This window comes from Bombus fervidus, chromosome 1, assembly GCF_041682495.2.
Source record: "Bombus fervidus isolate BK054 chromosome 1, iyBomFerv1, whole genome shotgun sequence".
Classification (NCBI taxonomy): Eukaryota; Metazoa; Arthropoda; class Insecta; order Hymenoptera; family Apidae; genus Bombus; species Bombus fervidus.
The window spans coordinates 26,480,502-26,502,490 of NC_091517.1; the positions used below are offsets into that span (position 1 = coordinate 26,480,502).

The 21,989-nt window shown below is 36.4% G+C and overlaps 2 protein-coding genes and 1 long non-coding RNA gene across 3 annotated transcripts; 2 read left to right on the top strand and 1 right to left on the bottom strand.

Moving 5' to 3' along the window:
• The first annotated feature begins 60 nt into the window (after positions 1-60).
• Positions 61-3,597, top strand: LOC139991709 (asparagine--tRNA ligase, cytoplasmic). The gene is made up of 5 exons (XM_072012015.2): positions 61-241; positions 306-446; positions 515-649; positions 756-1,130; positions 1,182-3,597. The coding sequence occupies exons 1-5, from the start codon at positions 95-97 to the stop codon at positions 1,452-1,454; spliced, it is 1,071 nt and encodes a 356-aa protein (XP_071868116.2). The 5' UTR covers positions 61-94; the 3' UTR covers positions 1,455-3,597.
• Rbcn-3a (rabconnectin-3 alpha) lies at positions 1,721-21,637 on the bottom strand. Its single transcript, XM_072011674.1, has 41 exons — positions 21,375-21,637; positions 20,700-20,897; positions 20,454-20,607; positions 20,245-20,322; positions 19,587-19,799; positions 19,362-19,497; positions 19,077-19,274; positions 18,816-18,997; positions 18,467-18,679; positions 18,226-18,379; positions 17,751-18,115; positions 17,286-17,578; positions 16,977-17,186; positions 16,583-16,873; positions 16,359-16,505; positions 15,991-16,249; positions 15,680-15,921; positions 15,293-15,509; positions 14,825-15,187; positions 12,443-14,722; positions 11,985-12,299; positions 11,796-11,897; positions 11,540-11,710; positions 11,060-11,293; positions 10,836-10,976; positions 10,509-10,741; positions 10,248-10,429; positions 9,732-10,098; positions 9,202-9,429; positions 8,838-9,090; positions 8,477-8,681; positions 8,120-8,390; positions 7,855-8,028; positions 7,645-7,743; positions 6,077-6,163; positions 4,121-4,181; positions 3,754-3,962; positions 3,453-3,597; positions 3,154-3,371; positions 2,996-3,079; positions 1,721-2,918 (listed from the first exon to the last, which is right to left on the bottom strand). The coding sequence occupies exons 1-41, from the start codon at positions 21,459-21,461 to the stop codon at positions 2,802-2,804; spliced, it is 10,176 nt and encodes a 3,391-aa protein (XP_071867775.1). The 5' UTR covers positions 21,462-21,637; the 3' UTR covers positions 1,721-2,801.
• Positions 4,176-7,321, top strand: LOC139991751 (uncharacterized). The gene is made up of 3 exons (XR_011800897.1): positions 4,176-5,588; positions 5,948-6,187; positions 7,070-7,321. It is a non-coding gene; the product is annotated as an uncharacterized lncRNA (long non-coding RNA).
• Positions 21,638-21,989: the final 352 nt, after the last annotated feature.

Here is a 21,989-nt window from a genome sequence, read left to right on the forward strand (position 1 = left end):
TAAACTTTAAATTATATATTTAATTTGTATCTATTAATTTAACATTATTATTTTACATTCTTTTTTTTTTTTTTTTTTTCTACGAAGAGCACTTATGTTTATCACATTGAGAGATGGAATAGACTTCCTACATTGTGTACTTACCAATATTTTATGCCAAACGTACGATGCATTGACCTTGTCCACAGAAGCTTCCATCGAAGTATTCGGAACGCTCAAGATTGTACCAGATGGAAAAAATGTACGATATCAGATGTAATTTCAACAAGAGCTTTTCAAATTTCTATATTTCTTGCCTTTTTTAGGCTCCGAATGGACATGAATTACATGTTGATTATTGGAGATTAATAGGAACATCTCCTGGCGGTGCAGCTTCTATTTTAAACGAAGAAGTTCTTCCTGATGTGCAGTCAGATAATAGACACATTATGGTGTCCTTGGTGAAAATGTAAGATAATTGATATAATAAGTTATATGATCAAATAAATCACAGCGAGTAATTCGTATATTTTAGACGTCTCGCGTATTACTTGTGAGATCTGTATTGATGCAGGCATTTAGGGATCGTTTCAACGAAAACGGTTATAACGACATTAGTGCAAACTCAGGTAGACGGTGGTTCAATATTATTCAGGCTAGATTATTTTGGGTAAGCATATCGCTTATTTGAATTTGTGCTTGTCGATTAATTCTATCCTGTATCGTATTCTTAATCTAATTCCATTACCATTTGGGAATTTAACCTTTCGTTTTAGAGAAGAAGAATTTTTGACTCAAAGTCCGCAGCTTTATTTGGAAACTTGCCTTCCAGCAATGGGCGACTTATGTTGTATGGCACAGTCCCATTGAGGAGAAAGATCTCGGATCCGGAGACACCTTGCAGACTAAATATGCAGAATTCTGTTAATGTCGAACCGATAATGTTTTGTAGATTTCCTGTAGAAATCAAGTCATTTTATACGCAACGTTACGCTGATGACAAACGTCTTACAGAATCGGTGGATGTACTTTTACCGAATGTTGGTGAGATAGTTGGAGCTTCGATGCGTATTTCGGACTATGATGAACTGTTGGAAGGCTATTCTCATGCGAACATAGACACAAAACCATATTATTGGTATACCGATCAGGTAGGTATCATTGATTTGTAACGACATCATTTTATATCAATCTTCTTTCAGCGAAAATACGGAACTTGCTCTCATAGCGGATTTGGATTAGGTCTTGAAAGATTTTTATGTTGGCTTTTGAATAGATATCATGTACGCGAAGCATGTCTTTATTCACGGGTCTTGGAACGTTGTCGAACCTTAGATTTCACCGGCATGATTATACATATATGCATATATATCTCGAGACGAACGAATTCACAATTATTAGTAGGTAAATTATTGCGAGCTTTCAAAAATTCAATCAATTATCGAAAAATGAAAAGTCTCGTTAGTCAGAAGTAAACCAAGATTCAAGCATTTATTTGTTACTTTATTTACCAATTTGTGATTTTATGTTTGAACACTTTTTCGCATTGAATGTCTATAAGTATAGTTAATATCAAAGATACGAATAGTGAATGCTAATGAATATTAAATTCCAATACGTAAATATCGAAAAGTTTCTCGATAGACAATCACGTATGTAAAATTTGTTACCTTCATGAGTGAAATCAAATGCGTTACGATAAATACGTTAAAGAGCCAGGAACATCAGAAGGAAATACATATGTTTTTGATGAAATTATATTTCACAAATACTTTCGTTTCGACAACGCGTAACTTATAATACATACGCATAGGATAATTATAAATAGGTTTTTAACATTCTTCTTTCACTTTTTCTTTCTCTTTTTTTTCTTTACTTAGTCCCGTTAGATTTTTCTATTCTCTCCTTTCTTGAATACTTTATATCGTATATACAAATCATACGATGAATGTTAACTGTTCTATTTCGCATATATTTTCATTATGTCAATTTACATACTTATAGAATAATACGCAATTTAATATTTTTGTTAAATATCATTTTTACACGAGAGAAACTTTCAAAAATGTATATCGCCACATAGTAGGAAAATACGGAAACGATTGCGTGTTATGACAGAACTCGCAGAACATTAATCACACAATACCAAGTTGCGAATGTAGAAACAACATAATACATGTACGTTTGATACTTATTATGAACAATTTAATTAGGTTCACTTTTGGTTGATTTTTCTAATATTTCACGAGTTTTTATACGATGGTATAGAAATATAGTATGTTCTATACAGAAACGATAATTAGTACGATATTCAAATGGCTGGAAAATGGAGAAAACAAAATGAAACATCATTTGGATATGCGCAAACGTGTTTGTTGGAGTTCGTGAGTAATGAAATAACGTATCGCAAACAAAAATACTTCGTTCTACCTTCAATAAGCAAGCGACAGAGGATATAGCGAGATTTTAGTAGTAAATAAATTGGAATATCAACGAAAATGCTCTCAACGACGACTACTTTATCCTTTTAAAGCTTCGAATATATATCCATGTTTATAATAGTTTGATAATTATAGTTTCTATTTTCTCTCCCTCTTTTTTTTTCTTTTTTTTTTTTTTTTTTTAATCCAAAGTTTACTATTTCAAGGCGCTCAGTCCTTCTTTAAACGACTAACTGCAAGAGGGATTGAAATAAGAAGTCAACGATATACGCTTCCACATATTCGATAATTACATACGTTTAGTTCACTAGTTTGTAACCGATTTATGGCTTATTGTTAAAATATTTTGCCAGTAGAACATCACTACGTTTTCGGACTACTTTAGTATAAAGTATGTACGACGCAATCGCGTTCTGGTAGCTGACGAACTTTCATAGATCCATCTGCGCCACATGAAAATAAACGGCCGGCAGAATCGACGTGTAATTGTGTCACACCCTGAAAGAAAATTATCGACGTTATAATTTATTTGTTAAAACGTAAGTAATTAACGTGAACAATATCGATGGGCATACTTGTCCGATGTTTTTAAAGAAACTAGATCGTGGATGTTCTCCAGGAAAAGAGTAAAGCAGAGAATGGACGGTTAAACCCCATATCTGATCGAAAACAATTAATACAAATTATAATATATATTGGTATTTATATTTTCGTATACTGCAAATATTATCACCTTAATATCACCATCTCCTGCTCCACTCACGAAAAATTCTTCATGCGGATCAAGGGCTAAGCATTTGATAGCCGACTCGTGAGCCTGAAAGCGATGCCGTTGTTGCCGTTGTCGAACGTCAAATATGTTAATATCACCTTTCTTTCCACCGCTGATTAACAGCTGATGTTGGGGTGCAAGTATTAACGAGCTAGCTCCTTGTTCGTGACACGTGAAACCTAATAGAAACGTAAAGAGACAAACAGTTTTCACATACTCATGCAGAAAAAAAAAAAAAAAAAGACGAGGGTGAGACGCACCTTGAATGAGAGATTTATTCTGTGGAAGTAAAGTATCCCAAAGCGCAACATTACGTCCTTCAGAACCATGACCAGCAGTTGCTATTAAGCTGCACGCACCAAGGAAGACAAAATCGGCCGTCACCTTGCTATGGCACTGATAATTCTGCCAGAACGAATTATTCTTAATTAGTTGAAATTTATTTCTATAGTTATATTGTTGTCGCATTTGATTGTGCGCAAGATAGATATTTAGATGGATCGATAGATCGGTAGACAGATAGATAGATAGATAGATGAGAGAGAGAGAGATCAGTCTTACAAAAAATGGTCGTGCAGTTCCTTCTCTGCAGGCTACTTGAAACAAACTTAGATGTCCATCGGAATCCGCAACGCCGAACTTATTCCCGTGTTGTGAGAAACGTACACGAGTCACTTTGGCAAAAGTGCCCGGTGGTCGAGGAGTCGCTACAGCCGTTTGATGTCCCCATTCCCAAAGGGATACCGAACCATCTTGAGACCCAGTCAAATCTGTTTATTCGAATATCGACAAATGTCGGTCGATGAACAAGTCCAACAGCACCGGCAAAATATTTCATCGATTAGAGTTTCGTTCAAAATCGTCGTCGACATATCAAGTAACACATTTCATTCGCAATTACTCGAAAGTAAATACATGGTATGCTTACATAATGGTAAAAGCGGGTGCGAGGAAATTCTTCTTATGCCATCGATTTTATGCTTCAGGATCTGTACGAACAAAATATTGTTACGTAAATAGTGATCTTATAATTAGAGGCGAAACAATGATTCACAAACAGTACGCACATGTACAAATATTTTTTAGGAAATAAAAGAAAAAGAAGTGGAAAATCTAACCTAACGTCTATAAACTTTGGCGCACATGTATCAGAATATGACAAAAGAAGATAATATAGAAAACGGTAAATGGGCGTTCAATACTAATACGTATAGATGATATACTATAAAACTTATTAAATATTTTATATATATATATTTTTTTTTTATTTTTAGTTATATATATATATATATATATACAATCAGCCTGGTTATACGTTTTATAACCGTATGCTATCAAGTTCTTTAATATCGTTCCTTTTTCCTTGCCAATTCGAAAGAAGTTAATACCTAAAATGAAACGATCGCTTTTTGGACAGTTTCGTATATGTATATACATATATACATGGAAGGCTCATCAAAAGAAGCGTATAAAATAACACATACTACGTGTTAAGATATATATATATATACTTTCGCTTCTTCTGCTCGTTTTTCTTATTTCATTCGATTCGGGCGATGTATTCGTTTAAAAAGCGTTCGTTTAGTTCAATCCAACGAGGGTCGTATCTATTGGATCCACTAGGTTTCAAACGTTCTCTGGATTATTTAATTAATATACATCTGCCCGTTAAACGCGTAAAGATGAGCATATCCGAATAATTAGCAAGAACTCTTTGAAGAGCTTTAAAGGACGACGAAGGAACCAAAAGAATCGTGACAACCGCAAATTATAAAAGTGAAAGCTAGCGGACCCATGGTCTAGGATTCGGATGAAAATGCTTGATCTCTTGTTCAAAATGTGTAAAGAATCTGAAGGAAAGCACAATAACTTATTAAATACTACAGACGACATTCAAGACAATGGCAACCAAAGGGCACAAATTTTTCGCTCAGTTTTTTATATACGAAATAAATATTCATTAGGCATGCAGTGTTACGAAAGAAAAATTTGTGAATCGGAAAGTTTCATCGATCGGCTTTGCTCATTTACAGTTAATTCGCAATATTGTTTCGGTAACATATGAAAAGTACGTTAGAGTATCGAGATTGCCTTGGGAGAAGGAACATTCGATTTTCTTAAAAATTCGCGAGGCGTGTTCGATAGATTGAAAAACCGAGGTCATGTATAACAGCATAATGAACTATTTCATTCATTGTAAAATAATCTACTGTACTGTAAAATGATGATGATGATGATTATGATTACGATGTTGATGATGATGGTGATGATGACGATGATGACAGGGTAGTAGTGGTAATGGTGTTGATGGCGGTACTGGTAGTGGTAATGGTAGTGACGATTATAAAGATGATGCTAATAATGACAATAATAATGGTGATGAAAATGATAACAACGTAGGTAAAGATCTAACAGTCACGATAATAATGATATAACAGATTAATTTCCACTTACACGTATCGATATGCACACGTATAATATTAAGTAAATTGTCTTGAACTTTATCGATTCGAAAAAGAAATCATAGTGACAAGTTAGATATGTATATACATATACAAATTTTTCAAGAAAATTATTGTTTCGTAAGATCGATACAAAAATTATGCTTTGTTTCATTACGAAGGAAATGCTAAATACTTTATATATATATAGTTAGAGCTTTTACTTTGATTCTACGCGAGTAGCTATTGTTTATGAAACATAAGGATTCGTAAAAACGATGGTAAGTCCAATATAAATATTTTATAACGCTTAGGATATTACGAAGAAACAGAAAACTAGAGCAAAAAGGAAAACGAGAGTAAAGGAATTAGAATATAAAGTTGGCACTAGGGATAATAATAGGATATCATACAGGCTAGGATCTGTTAGAAGTTAATCTCACCGGTTGCAACAAGTGTTTGCTCCTATCGGCAACAAATTGACAGAAACGCAGGTCGTGGGAGCCAGGGAAAGCGGGCATCCCCTTCATCTGAGCGAACGAACGAGCCACCAGGTCAGTGACGTCAGTCAGACGTAAACCAAGTTAGACGTTAGGCAAGCATTGAACAAGGAACATTGTTTCTGTCACCAAATGTGCTACTTAGACGCGACCCAATGCGTCGGCTACATACTCCACATCGACACATTTACGGCTATCGACACTTCCCTCTTACGAATTTTTATTACTTTCCTCTGCTCCATTTCCATATTCATTTCCGGCTATATCGTATCTACTATCGCCTCTACTTATCGCTCATTCTTAAACGCCCTTGATTCTTAAACAACTTTGATATTCGTGCTTATTGCCTGTGATATATCGCAAGAAGTAAATCTCGAGATAGCCGTGCTCCAACCGCGTGTTTTCTCAAGAAAGGTGATTTATAGTGCAATTTTGTTTACATATCATGCAACGATCAGTTCCTTTCAACCTCTTAAACAACACCTTTTAAAGAAACAGGGGCCTATTATATTTTTTATACCTACGGTTATAACTTGAACTTATTTGGATCGCGAATCTCGCTCGTTCAAAATTTCTGATCAAATTAATTTAATAATACATTAATGAACATTAATGATACTAAGCGTTAGAATTCGCCGTTTACTTATTATGTAAACTTACGAACGCAATAAATACGACGGTGTATAGTGTCTGTCGTTATTAGTATCGACATACAAGATCTCATAAGCAAACGATTAGATCCAAACATTCGAACGGTAAACACATACATATATATTGTTCGTAAGTAGCGCGTGTCAAACACATTCATAGATACGGTTTTTACTCGTCAAATACAAATTTTACTTTATCTTATCGACACAAAGAGAAAACAAACATTAAGGAAAATATATCAGGCTGATTTTCTGTTTTTATCCGAAAATACACTTTCTTATACAGGTTTTAAACGTTGAAAATATGCAGTTCGTTAGGCAATTTCAATTTTTCGAAAATAGAAGAAAAATTGCGTATAAAATTGTACGTTTGGCTGGAAATTCGAATTTTTCATTCATTAATCGACAAAGTGCTCTTGGATAGAAATCCTAAGTGAAAACAAAAACAAGAATGGAAACGGAAACAACAACGAAATAAAGATATTTATAGAAAATGAAACCAACGAAATTATAAGTTCGATTTTCTCGTAATTTGTTTCGTAATGCCATTTTTTTGTTTCGCACGATTTTCCATTAACCCAAACATTCCTGAAGTGATAAAACGTTACAAAAATACAGACTTCTAACTTCCTTTCTCCTCCTTTCTTCCTTTTACTTCGACGAAACATATATGAATATATACACATGGAAAACAGAAACATCGGATAGTAGATCAGAAACATCTGGGTTAAGTCCAAGTAGGAATACAACACACGTAAAGGTGTAAACGTTTTATAAGACAAACATACGACTGTACAATGCTGGATATATAAATATACGAATTATCTGTCCGTCATAATTGTGATCTTGGGGGAAACTTACCACGCTAGCTCCTCTTCCGCTTTGACTCGCGATACCCGACTGTGCTTGAGGATTATTTGTCTGCGGACTTTGAGCGAGTAACGGTCTATCTGCTGCTGTCTGAAAACGAAAAATTGAAAGGTATATACGTATATACGGGCATGTATGCGATACACACGAAACGAGAGCCAACATTATCGACGAGAAAAGATATTACTATAAACTATTTACTTGAATAACTAAGAAACTAGTCGGTTGCACTGGTTCCGGTTCTGGCTGTTTGTTTAAATTTATGATGTCAAATTCACATTCGTCTTCTAACCAGGATGGGAGTTCGAGTAACAGCGATATATTCATTTCTTGTACTTCCCGGGGGGTTGCCAAGGCCATTAAACCTGGATTCACCTGGATCGTTAACGCTGTGTATCAGCAACATTCGTCTTCGCCAAAATCACGTCACTTTAAAATGTAACTTTTAAAAATAGACCGATCGAACCTGATTCAGGCAAAAGGCACTGATGCTATCTTGTTCCTTGTGAATAATTCGGACTGGTTCGGGCAAACTCGTAGTACCGCTATCGCTACCTTTGTCATCCGCGGTTGACCCACGATTCAAATTATCGATCGTAGTTTGATTGCTCTCCAAAATCGACGACAGAGATCTACGTTTGCCGAATACGGCTCGGATAAATATGTCTTGTACCAACTCTTGTCGAACTAAATAGGACCACAATCGATTAGCGGGAGCCGCTGATGCCAAACGCGTACTAAAAATATAAAAAATAAAACATCCATAAATCGTTACATCAGAGAGTTACAACTATTGCTTTTGCTATTGAATTTGCAATCTTACTTGAAAGGAGTATTGCTTTTTTCAAGTAAAGATCGATATTTATGAATCGCTGGCTTTCCCGGCGTAGGTGCCGGATCTGGTGCACAACCAGGTATGTAATTAATCGGTGGTGGTCCTCTATTGTCTAACTCATCGCGCAACGTTTCTTGCCATTGTGCCACAACAGCTAACGTTCCATGAATCAGAGGACTATTCACAGGTAATTCTGTATATATATATATATGCGAATAAGGCAAAAAATTATATTATTCTTTAGTTTCGGAATGACAGAGTAAACTAGATTGTCAAATTCTCGATATTCTCTATCAAGTAACAAAAAGGAAAAAAAAAAAAAGAAAAGAAAAAAAGAAAAAAGAAATACCTTGCATCTCTATGCCAGCAACATTCAAAAATTCTTGGAGTTGCTGCTGTAATATCTTGACTATGGCTAATCGCATAACACTCCAACTATACGAATTTGGATTCGTATGTTCCGTATTGTCCTTTGGTTTGCTCTTTGGTTTTGAATTGGTATCGAATATATCTTCCTCGTCCTCGGACGAGTTTAAATCCGACACTGCCGAATCGGATGAATCATAGTCGATTTCATCCGCATACTCGCTATCTATCTGTGGCTGTATCAAATAGAGGAAACAACTTTTATTCTTACGATTATCAGATTATATAAAATTAGCAAAATCTGGTACGCATTAGGATATCAACCGCGGTCGATTAACTCGACTAACCTTCATTAAAAAGTACGATATCATGCTCATTTGAGGCGAAACAAATTGTTCTCTATATGTAGGTTTGTCTTCTTTCATATTTGGTTGTTGACCTGTAAATTGACCCAACAATTTCATGTTCAATTTTACACGTTGTTTAGTCAATGAGGTCATGGTATTCCATACGGTTCCTGCGGTACTTTGAGCTTCGTTCGAACCACTATCTACCGTTCTTGCTGCTCCACTCGCCTGAACAAAGATTAGATGTACGTATATATATATATGACAATGATATGGTATACAATCGGTATATCACTTAAAACCGTATAATTTACGCGTTTCGGTTGTTCGCATCTCTATTCTTTCCATTCCTTTCCTTTTTAGAAAACTTGAAGCCTACACTGAATCGTAGAAAGCTATATATAAAGACACGTGGTTTATTTCTTTGCTTGATACGTAGCAAAGATATAATAAGAATTTTACGAGTACTTGGTACATCGGAAAAGTATACAACGAAATAAGACAAAAATAAAGTAAAAACAAAGTTATACCTGGCTGCTTGTACTCGCGACACGTAACAACTTCTTGACTCCACCTCCAAACAAACAGGACCAGGTGTTGTTACCAAAATGTTGACCTACGAGCCTATAAAGAATATGACTGTCGCAACTCCACAGTGCATAAACGAACAAACTCATGTAAGTTGCTACAAATGCTTCGCAAAGGAGAATATTCAATTTTGGTGTATCTTCGTCCTTCTCCCGGGCCAATAACGCACGCAAGTTAGTCACACCTGGCCATTTAGATGGTGAAGTAGTAATGCACACACCATCGTCCGTCGAATATCTTCGATGATGGCGATTTGATGCTACCAAGTGCCCGCCGGAGAACGTTTCTATCTCTGCAAATGCTGGAAAACTGTACCAAAAAAAAAAAAAAAAAAAAAAAAAAAAAAAAAGAGAGAAAGAAAAAACAAAGAAAGAACGAAAAGAGAGACAAAAAATGATTTACGATAAACCATCATTTTTAAATTTTACTGAGGATTTTCATAACGTAATCGTATTTACCTGTCCGGTTGTTGATGTTTCGTAACAAAAGTATCGGAATCGCAAAGTGATTGATAAATACAAGCACTTAATGCCACCGCTAAATCCCTCATTATAAATACCTCGCAATAATGCGTGTTTCTCGTAGGCATTGGTGGATTACGTAATTCCACCAACGTCTGCAACATATCGTGAGCTAGGGACTAAAAAGACAGGTGTAACGTTAGACTTTGAAAATTCCGTATTTTCGTTTAATCGTTTAATAATAAATATTATACGAACTTGCAAGTGCCTGACCGGATCTGCCACGACAGTTTTGTTACACGCTACGCTAGCGCTTAAAAGAGGAAGCGTAGTTGGAAACGGAAGAGGACTAAGTAACTGTTGTTGCGTCTTTTCTTGTTGTAATTCTTGTAATAAAAGGACAAGTTCCATTCTTACAGATGCTAAACCACCGCCAGATGCTCCATGCAAAGAACAGTAGGACAATAACGTTCGTAATAACGTTTCGTTCGCTGTAAATATATATTTATCGCAAATAGTATCGAACAACTATATGTACGCGTGTATTATATTTAAACGCTGACTGACACTGGTCAACTGGAATACCTTTTAACCACCTCTTTCTTCTAGCAGCTCGTTGTACCTTCGCTTCGAAATCCAATTTTTCGGCCATCAATATTTCATGCAACGTTGGCTGTTCACCAGGCTTACATGGTTGCACCGTGTCGTCTACCATACCACCTTCGTCTGTAAGCATAATCGTTTTGTCAGTTTAAGACAAGCAGGAACAAGTTGAACATCAAAACAAAATAACTAGTCTGTCCGCTTACATTCCGATACGTTGTTTGCATCTCCGTCCGAACTAACGCTGTAATTACAAAGCTGCCTGAGGGCATCTACCTCTCGCTCGAGCCATACGTATAGCTGGTATCGAAGTTGACCTCCGTCTACTTCGAAACCCGTTGCCAATGTTGACAATTCTTCCATTAAAATTTTTAAACATGCCACAAATTTTAATTGTTGCGCCATAATGTCTAATTGTCCTGACGGTTTTGTGATTTTCTCTAAAAATGTTATAGTACATACGTACAGTTATCTATTATGTTTCATTACTTACTAGAACCGGGTTACTAGAATCTGTATTTAACGACTTTGAATCTAAATTCTGTTCCTTGTAAAAAGACACTATATTTTTTTACCTCTGATAATGATAGTTGTAACGCACACAAAAGGAAACGACTTACGCGTGTCGCAACTTATTAGAATTAGGTCAAGGAAGGATTACTACTAGATGGATTACATTAATTTACCACTTTTCTCCGTTTCCTTCGAACCATCGGTGATCTCCTTTTTGTCTAACTTCATGCTCAAAGGTGGACTGTCGGCGTCCTCGTGTTCCGCTACATCGTCATCGTCATCCCAGTTTAACACTAATTCTTCCTCGGTTTGATGCGTCACAGGTCGAGACCAGTCTACAATGCCTAACGCAAATAAGAACACGATAGAGAAACACTGTCATTTTTCATAGCTATCCGGGCGAATTATAGACAATTAACAAAGTTCCACCTTCGATATTGTCAGTTTTCTTCAAATTGTCATCCCAACTAATAATCCCAGTGTCTATTTGAAAATCTTGTGTCCTTGACTTGCTTGGACTATTCAAGAGACCTATGAAAACACACGACAAGGATAGTAGTAAGAGAATTTGCAGGAGAACAACAATATTGTGAACACGTCGATCATGCAATTACGTACTGGGCGAGTCTTCGCAATTTGTCTCCATCACTTTATTAGGTAATTTAGAAAGAACTTCGAGAGCAAGAGCAGGACATCCAGCTTTAAAATGTGCGTGCGCTGTCGTGAAGTACAGTTGTCTCTCCAAAGGTGTAATGCTATCTTCCAAAGTTAACTGTTTGTCAGGTTGTGATTTTGTTTCCATACCGTAACTAAAGCCAGATATAACTACCGAATGACCTTTTTTCTTATCTTGAGCGGTAGATGCAATGTACTGTCTGATCAGCAATGGGTGTGTTCGAAGATAAACATAAAAGTTAAAAACATTTGGATTTGCTGAAACAAAGAAGGAACAATAACTTACCGTATTCGAACTTTCTAAATTTCTTTGATCGTGAGTTCTAAGCTCGATGGAAACGTTTCTTTGCCGATATTCTTTGCTGAATGAGAAAAAAGACAAAAATATATAGTTTCATTACCTGTTGTACCCTCCGGTTTATCAGATTCGTCGTTATATTGGGGGTGCAAAGTTCCAACGTTTGTCAACAGCAAAGTATTGAGCGACCCTGCATAATCCTTAAGAATCCAAAGGGCCATACTGCGTAAGAATGGATCTGGATGAGCTTTATTCATGTCTTGATTTTGCCCGTCCTTATCACAACCTAAAATTTCTTCATAGAGCAATCTTCTCAAATTCGGGGAGGTAGTATCGTCATCGTAAAGTCTGGCAATGACCATCGCTAACTGTATATCGTTCAATTTGTTCAAACATACATCGATAGCATCTTTTAGAGAGTTTGCTAACAAGAAGAACGCCGCAGCATGCTCGAATCTTTGTTTACCAAGTAGAGCAAACGCGTTCTTCAAGGCAGCTTTTCTCCAACGATCTTCCGTAAAATTGTTCGCGAAAAAAGTTGTCATTCTGTCATCCCTCTTATTCCTAAACAATCCCCAAACGAGATTCTTCTTTTTCATAGCTAAATAATAAAGCGCAGCGTCCAGAGGATCCTGTTTCTGTTGATAAGCTGCTTTCGCAATCTTCTCGATACACCTTTTCAATATAGTGTTGCTTCTAATCCACCAACCTATACCCAGTTCCTTTAAAATGCTCCATTTTGGTTGTCCTTTCGCATAAGAAGGTATCAAACCTAGCAATTCTTCTTCGGATTCAGAATGAAACGCCCAAACAAGATTATTCGATGATATACCTTGCTTTTGAAACTGCGCTCTCTGCGCCAACGGAAGACAACGAATCAAGTAATTGTAATGCTTCATGGCCAATAAAAATCGGAGGCCACAATCGTCCAACGAATCGGTAGAAACCGTTTCTCCGTCGGGGATACCGGTCAAATTTTCTTTCGCAATAGCATTCTTTGCAGCATCTATTGCAAATCTTTCTGCAAAATCTGCATTGCAAGTTGAAACGGTATCGGCTAAAGCGAGCAAATGCATCTGATCAAGGCTCGATAAGCCAGGCAAATGAGTGTGCGTTAGTAAACGCGACAGCAATCTGCCTTGTCTTGGTCCAAAATGAGATATTCCTTGTCTTTCCGGGACCGACGAACGTCTATCTTTCTGCCTCGAACAATCGTAATCCTCTTCCAGCATGTCGTCTAACGATTCATCCTCCTCGACATTGCTGTCGAACAATTCGTTGTAATCCTGTTTGTCTTCGGTTTTGTGTTGATGCGGCACGTTCGTTTCCTTGTCTGCGATCAACAAAGTCCAAAGTGGCAACGGAGATATCGACGTTATCTCCGCATAATCTAACGTAAGTTCCTCCGGTATTTGCGTGGTTGAACCTCTTGGTTCTAGAGGCGACGTTGTACCTACGTAACTAACCGACATTGTTCTAGAACGCGACCATCCACCACCACCACCACCACCACCACGTTGTTTGACTAAATTCTCGTCGTCTGCCCTCAACGAACAAGAACTTCCTATGCATCGGACAAGATGTGCCAATATAGCCTTTACCCATCGAATTTTACCAGAATTTAGCAATTCCATCAGTTGTTTTGGATGATATTGAGGTAAAACGGGACAAGCGATTCTCGAGGCTTCGAACAAACCATAGTCAGGCATATAGTCGAAATTTAAATTCTCGTTTTGCATACCTCGTTTCTTTTTGGCATCGAGCATCGTTAAATTGATACTGCTGACTCGAGAAAGATGCGGCATAGAAGATACGTTTGCTAATCGCCTCTGCGATGTTTCGTGCGCTAATGTTCGCAAGTCTTCGTCTCGCAAATTTCGGCTAGCTTGAAACTCGTCCGATTCTTGATGTTGTAAATTCGAATGAAAACAGTCTTTCTTTGGGTTCGGTTTCCATTGCGAGTAAACGTGCATCTCCGAATCCATGCCAACCACTAAGATACCGTCCCTCACCCACGATATCTGCATCGGCAACGGAGGTAGACCATCCGCTGTAGTCAACTCGATTTTCCGTAATTTCATCCAACGAATTTCGTCAACGAATTGAGGCTGTGCCAACGACGAAGCTTTCCGCAATATCGGTCGGTTATTGCTTTGTGACTCTTTCATCGCTTTCATATTTGCTTGTGCAAGATCCGAACATACAGGCGTGAACAGCATAATTTTCGATCCAACAGCGACGGTCAAAATATGCGAACCATCTTCTTTCGACACCCAATCTAACTGAACTAAATGTTTCTGCGTAAGTGGACAAGTGTTACCATTTTCTATGATCGACTTTCGCAACGACTGAAGCGTGCTAAACGACGGAACAGCCAACAAGCCTATCACAATCGTGAATAACATTAGAGTTAGATTTTTAGTCGTCGAAATTAGCGTTAAAACTGCCTGCTCAAAGTATCAAATCTTAATCGTAATGGTCTTACCTGCATTCGGTTTTGTACTCTCCCCGTTTTCACCATTTCTCGGTGATCTCACATCTTCGTGACTAAGCGTTTGCAAAACTTGAGTAAGCCTGTGTTTCTTCTGCAAAAATTTGCTATCGTACAGATAGCTCAGGTCTAAATGTTGGTCCACCGGAATCCTCGGCAAGTGTATATTCTTCAAGTGTATCGTATCTTCTAGAATCCATTCGCTTCCACCAGTACTTTCGCATTCGTATATAGCAACGCATAGATTTACGTATCTAGAGTCAGGGTCGTTTTTAGTAGGACGCGTGAATGATTTTCCATATTTGTACGCACACGCAATACGCCCACTATATGCAGCACTTATATTTAACGGTTGCCCTAAAATATGAATAAATTACCTACCATTCTTTTGACGATGCACGATCTTATTTCCTTCCTCAATTTTATTTTACTCTGATTTTACCTTCTTCGATATGTACCCACCTGTAATGTCTATAGTCGATTCCTGATCTTTCCGTATCATCTCCCATTCGCACCACTCGTAGTCTAATTTGCTATTCGATTGATTTTTCGTCACTTTACATTTCCAGAAACGTATTGTACTGTCGCTACACGCAGTTACAACGATGTACGGTGCGAAGCAAGCAGGATATATGGAAGAGCTGCTTAAATGTCCGGCGGCTGGTGCTGCATGTATTACCTACGTACCATTACGATAACGATATTATTTCTTTATATTCTTCGTTAATACTTTCAACTTTACAATGTGATATTCAATTCAATTATTACGAACAAAAGAGAACACGGAAAAACAAACAAACAAAAAAAAAAAAAAAAAGAGAATATAGAATAAATAAACATTATACGAACCTCGACTCCGTCTGGTAATGGTAATTCCTGAGTGCATACTTTTGTAGTTGTGATAAGAACGTGGCTGTTCTGAGGACGTCTTTGGAAGAACATATCCAATTCACCTTGACTATCACGGCGAGATTGACTCGCTCTGCGAGATCTTTTACCTTCTGGATGGTTGTAACGTCCAGGTGTTCCATCTTCGTCTTCATCTTGTACCAAATGAGAATCCGGAACATACATCATCGATTCTGATAATCCTGTGGATAAATACCACATATAGAAGAAAGAAATAGTAGAAAGAATAAAATAACTTGGAGAAATATTACCGGTAGTTTCAGGTTGAGAGGCTATTACCAAACGCCACATGTGTACCGTTGTACCTCGCTGCGTTCTTTCTAACACAACTATATAGAATGGTTCTTCAAAAATTGCAGATTGCTGTAAATCTACCATAGCGTCTAACGTAGACTCCATTAAGCCTAAATCATTCATCGATGTATCTATGCCAGTTTGTTTCTCATCGTTTCGGTCTCCAGTAATTAATTGTTCTTGAAATACATGTAAGAATTGCGTATTTTGCCAGTCCTGAATTTATAACAAAAATTATGTCCATTAATTAATTGGATTTAAGATAACTGACATTATAGGAAAGTATCGATCGTTCCGACTTTATATCATTCTCCACAGCACTTACGTGCGTAGCATCAGCAATAGCGTCCAATTGTATAACGCAACCTGGCCTAGCCGTAGATTGTTGAGATACTATCTTTATCTTATCGTGAATCGAATGCCTCATACCATCGTCCGATGACATATCTGTCGAGAGACTTGCCATGGAATCCTGATACAAACACAAAGAACCGATGACTCAACCATTTGCATATTACGTATCCCTGAAATATATCAACAAATACTGACCATCATTCTACTTCGTCTTTCGCTAATCGATACTTCGGCTAGAAGCGTTCTAGCGTCGATAACAGCCTGATATACCCTTAAACATTCGCCATCGCTCGCGACAAAACATGCGCTTGGAGAATTTGATAAGTTACCTAAAGTAGTACTTGGTAATAAAGTTGGAATCCAAGCTACGTTACTGAACGCTGAAATTTCAGGAGAATTAATACGCGCTAGTTCGGAAACTCCACCGCTCTTCGATAAAGGCCCGACTGTGTCTACACGCCAAAGTATTAACTCGCTGCAGAACCCCTGAAAACATCAACGGAATCATCGCTTGATCGTTACCAATCGAAATTCTAAAAATACAAATTCAATAGCAAAACAGCGCATCGTCATTTTTACTTGTACTTACAGTAAGCGAGATATCTTTTGAGGTTGTTTTATTAGAGTTTGATCTATTACTAACGTTTTCGTTTGAGTCAGCATTCTGACATTGAGATCCGGATTCTGGTAAATTGTGATGCGATGTCGTCACTAATAAGGGCAATACCGGATGACAAGTAATATCGTTCACTCGAAATCGATGTCCTGAAGCTCTCGACGCGTGTCCAATACTTAATACCTGCCAAAGAATAACGCGTATAAAACTAACGCACAAGAAAAAAAAGAAAAAAGAAAAAAAGAAAAAAGAAGACGAAATTGATAGCTCATTGATTCATACTTGTGAGAATTTTGTCTTATCGGCAAATGTTAATTGCCATAAATTTAAAGTTCCATTCGAATGTTTCGATACCATAGAAACAATCGGACTTGGATGGGCCAACAAATCGTTGACCGTTTCTTGATTTGTCTTTCCATTTTCTAAGTGTCCGTCCCTTTCCTTCGAGACATTTTGATTTGGATCCGTAGAATTTTCAATATTTTTTAACAGTTCCTGGCCAGTTTTCGATGTTAATGTCGATTGTTCTTCATCCTGTTCGATCAAACTCGGTAATGGTGTTGCAATATCGGTAGCTGTAATGATAATAATTCATCTAGCCAATTCCGTTTCTTACTAATCGTCAGTTTTACTGAATTTTACGTCAAATGTAAAAATATATAGAATACGTAAGAGAGAGGAGAGTAGAGGGAGGGAGGGAGGAAAGAGAGAGAGAGAGAGAGAGAGAGAGAGAGAGAAAACGTTTACCTTCGTTCGATGGTTTTGTGGATGATTTTGCCACTTCTCGTATATTTAATAATGGACCGCCAGTATTATGTGAATACATTGATACACTATGACTCATTGTGGAAGCATCGCCAAGAGGAAATGCATTAGGTATTCGTGTAGAGAATGATATTTGTGCTTGTCGAAATGATCCTGGATGATATTCGTCCAACCATTCAATATGCCAAATTAAAAAGCTCCCATCTATCGGATGAATTGAAAAAAGTAAATCTGGATTATGATGCCAATCACGCAGTAACGTTTCTATTTTGGTATCCAAAGAATCCGGAGCATGATTTATTGACGATGTTACATCCGTTGCAATAGAATTAATGGATGTAGTATTACTGCAGGAAGAGAGAAGAATAAATTTGAAATACTATTCTCTTGCAAATAAACGATACTTGCCGAATACGATAGGCAAAATGTCTTTTGTTACCATTTAGAAATATTATACCTAAGACTTTGGTGAGAATGTGCGCTGTGTGGTAAGCTATGATGCGATGAAATTGTGTGTGTTGTGTGATGTTCATCACTACTATGATCTTCTTGACTCATTGACCGAACTGTACCTCCTGCCTTTTGTATTGGTTGTAATCTTACTCCCTTTTCTATGATTACATGTAATTAGTTGAATCACTTGTTAACATTATTATACACATATTATTTAAGTACACGTATACACACGCGAAACGTACTCGACAAACCTTCCTCTTCAGAATCATGATCTGTATGATCTACATCCTGTTGATGCAACCCTTCTTCTTTTTCTACTACTTTACGAGTCAGCTCTTGTAGAATACTTTCTGCTTGCATTGTAAAATGCATTTCTTTATTGTTTAGCCAGTGCAGAATAAAATTTGGTTCTCTTTCGGGATCTCCTGTGATTAAACTTGGTACTAATGGTATATCTGTGATAGACAAAGCATGTCAGAAAATGTAGAAAGTAGAACATGTTGATGTGTTTACATGTGATGTATATATATATATATATATACGCATACACCGCACTATAACATAATGTAATAAGATTATATGTAATCGTACCAGTTTCAGCATTAATACTGGCTGCTAAATGAAAATGCATTCCTGGATAATGACCTGTTCCCTGGTAATTATTGTGAAAATCGTGTACCGAATATGTTGAAGGCAAAGTTGGTAAAGTTGGTGCTGTGGTATGACCTGCCTGATGTTGTTGTTTCGCGTGTCGACGAATATGGAAACAGGTTCTACAAAAAATTCGCGTACCATCTTGCGAATAAGCTACAAATGTATATACAGAAAAAGGAATTTGAGCATTTTACGCACTTCATGTGTTTAAGCCGCTGCATAAATCGATGTTTGTGCATGTTGTGATGTCGATGCTTGCCATGATGACCGTGTCTATCAGAACCTTCAAACTGACTCATATTTGCTAAACCTTCAACATCGGGTGGTATAGTTTCGGCCCACACCCGACAAATATTATCTCTACAAGACGTAACAAGCATGTTGGAGACAGAACCCCTAGAAAAGAAAAAAGGAAAAGGAATGCTATTAATTTAACTGCAGCAATACAAATAGCAATATGTTACAAGATATTCTTTTACATACTTTGGCATATATTTGCTAGTCTTGCGCCAAGATAAATGTGTTACTGCACGAGGATGAGCAACATAGACAAAACTATAGCTATCACTACCCATAAATTGAGTAACACTTGCATGATCCATATTTCTCGTTGAAAACACTGAATAATTTTAAATATAGGTTTGTTAGAGCTTTTGTCAAATCAGTCGTTTACAGAATTAATTTTCATTGCACGAATAAGAATCTTACATTGTTTATTCTCAAACCATATCTTCACTAATCTATCATTAAATCCTGTTGTCGCAAATAATGTACCGTCTGGACTGAAACTCATGAGATGCACTGGTGTAGCTGTGCGACATTTCCAAACACAGTTCCATGCTCCTGGTTCATTTCCGCTACTTGAATCACCAGGTGCTGGACTTTCAGCGTCTCCACCAATCGAAAAAGTAACCGTACCAGCTGAAAAAAAATTGAACTTTCTTATATATTCTCTACTATATTCTCATATGAGAATATATATATAAAATAGCATATATATATATATATATGCTATTTTAAATTCCATCAGAATTGTTCTCATAATAAAACATTCTGCATAGGAGACAGAATATTATGTATAGACCTTTTTCTATATCAATAACATGTATATTAAAGCATCAAGGCATAGGAGCAACAAACTACAGTTTAGAGCACATTATGTTTAGAGTGACAAAAGTCAATGTTTTCTAATTACTACGTGTAAAAGAAAAAAATTATTGGTTCTAATACTTTTAGAATATGTATTTAGTATTCAATAGCATTTGTTATGTAATAATTTCTGCCAAATAAACTTATTAAAGTCAAATTCAAATATTATTATCGTTCTTCGCATTCACATGTACTCTTTCAAAGTAACAAAACTCACAGTTTTGAAGAACATTTGAAGTATTTTGTTCACGTCCAGTTTCACCTTCCTGAGTTCGTAATGTATTTATCTTCACCACTATACACAGTTTTATTATTGCGACAAGACACAAGACTAATATCGTGTGCATTTAAGTAGATGAAATTAGAAATTAGGGGTACCAATTACCATTACATATAAATTAAACAAGAATAATGAGAAAAGCTTACTATGTTCTTCCTGAAATGGGGTTATATTTTGATGCCATAATTGCAAAAGTTCTCCACCAGTTAATAATCTTGTTCCTTCCAAATTCCATGATAGAGAACTAATATTTGATTCCGTTGTCAGACTACCAGTTTGAACCCATCGGTATTCTAATTGCTATATATTATAGAAAACAATTATTGCATAGCATATTAAAATATACAGGCATAATTACCAAGGATAGATATTGGAATAGAAAAGATACATACGTGAGAACATGTACTGTGAATAAGTGGAGTAGGCTCAAAAATGCAAACTTGATTTTCATAGGCAGCAGCTATTTTTCCAGTGTCGGTACTGCAATCCAAGCAACTGATTCTTATGTAGTTATGTACTGCCCCTGGTATTATTTGAACTCGTTCGAAATTACTGGCAAGAATTACTATGTTACAACCTGCTGCATATGCCTGTAATAGATGAATTTATTTCGCACTACTATGCTATCAAGAAAACTTTTTAAAAATTAAATAATAACGATGATTATAACAAACGATATGAAATCATCTTTTTACAAATACGGATGAAACAAATACTAACATACTTGATTTTATATAAAAATAGTAAAAATCAATAACTATGTACTCGTTACCAATTAAATACTAAAGCTATGTAATATGTTAATAATAATTGATTCGAATAGCAGTATATAAAATACATATCAAATTAATCACATAAAGTTGAAAGTTTGAAAATGTTTCATGGATGGATTTTTTAACGAGTACGAAATATTTCGGACGACTTGAATGTACAACATAGTAATTGCATATGTATGCATGTTAATATATATATATGTATATATAATAGGTATAATAGGTACGTATAGGTATAATTCTAGAATCGCAAACAATTGTGGAAAGAGCTGATCAACAAGGTGAATCACTTACAGTAAAAGAAATCCCTTCGACAGAACCTACAGCGTAGCAGCGATCACCTGCATTGCAAGCTCCACTTAATATTTGATGACAATTCATTTTTTTTATCAAATATTATATCATCCTTTGTTATATTGAGTTTCCAGTTGGATACGGTAAATTTCTTAACTGTGGCTAACGATCATCGACAATCTTTTCTAAGCTACAACGTCGAAACGCTATCAGAAAGTGACATCACACGACAGCACCTTCCTCGACTGGCAGCCATCTTTAAATGGATTTTCTCGATACGATATACATAGTACATACATACTATTACCTACTTCCGCCATCTAAACCGAAACATTCTGAACTATTTAAACTACTAACTATTAATATGAGAATTCAAAATGTTTAATCCTTTATATGTGTATGTGTGGCAATATAGGCACGCAAATTTTATGCGAGCTTTATTTGAACATATTTGATCGAACTCGAAGAAATTTCCTATAATATATGCAGCAATGTACAGCAAATACGCTATTCACGATTATTTGAATATTTATTTAGGTTTTATATTCATTACTACAATATGTCATAAAATTGAAGGATCAGCAAATTTTGACCGGAAAATAAAGATTATCGGTA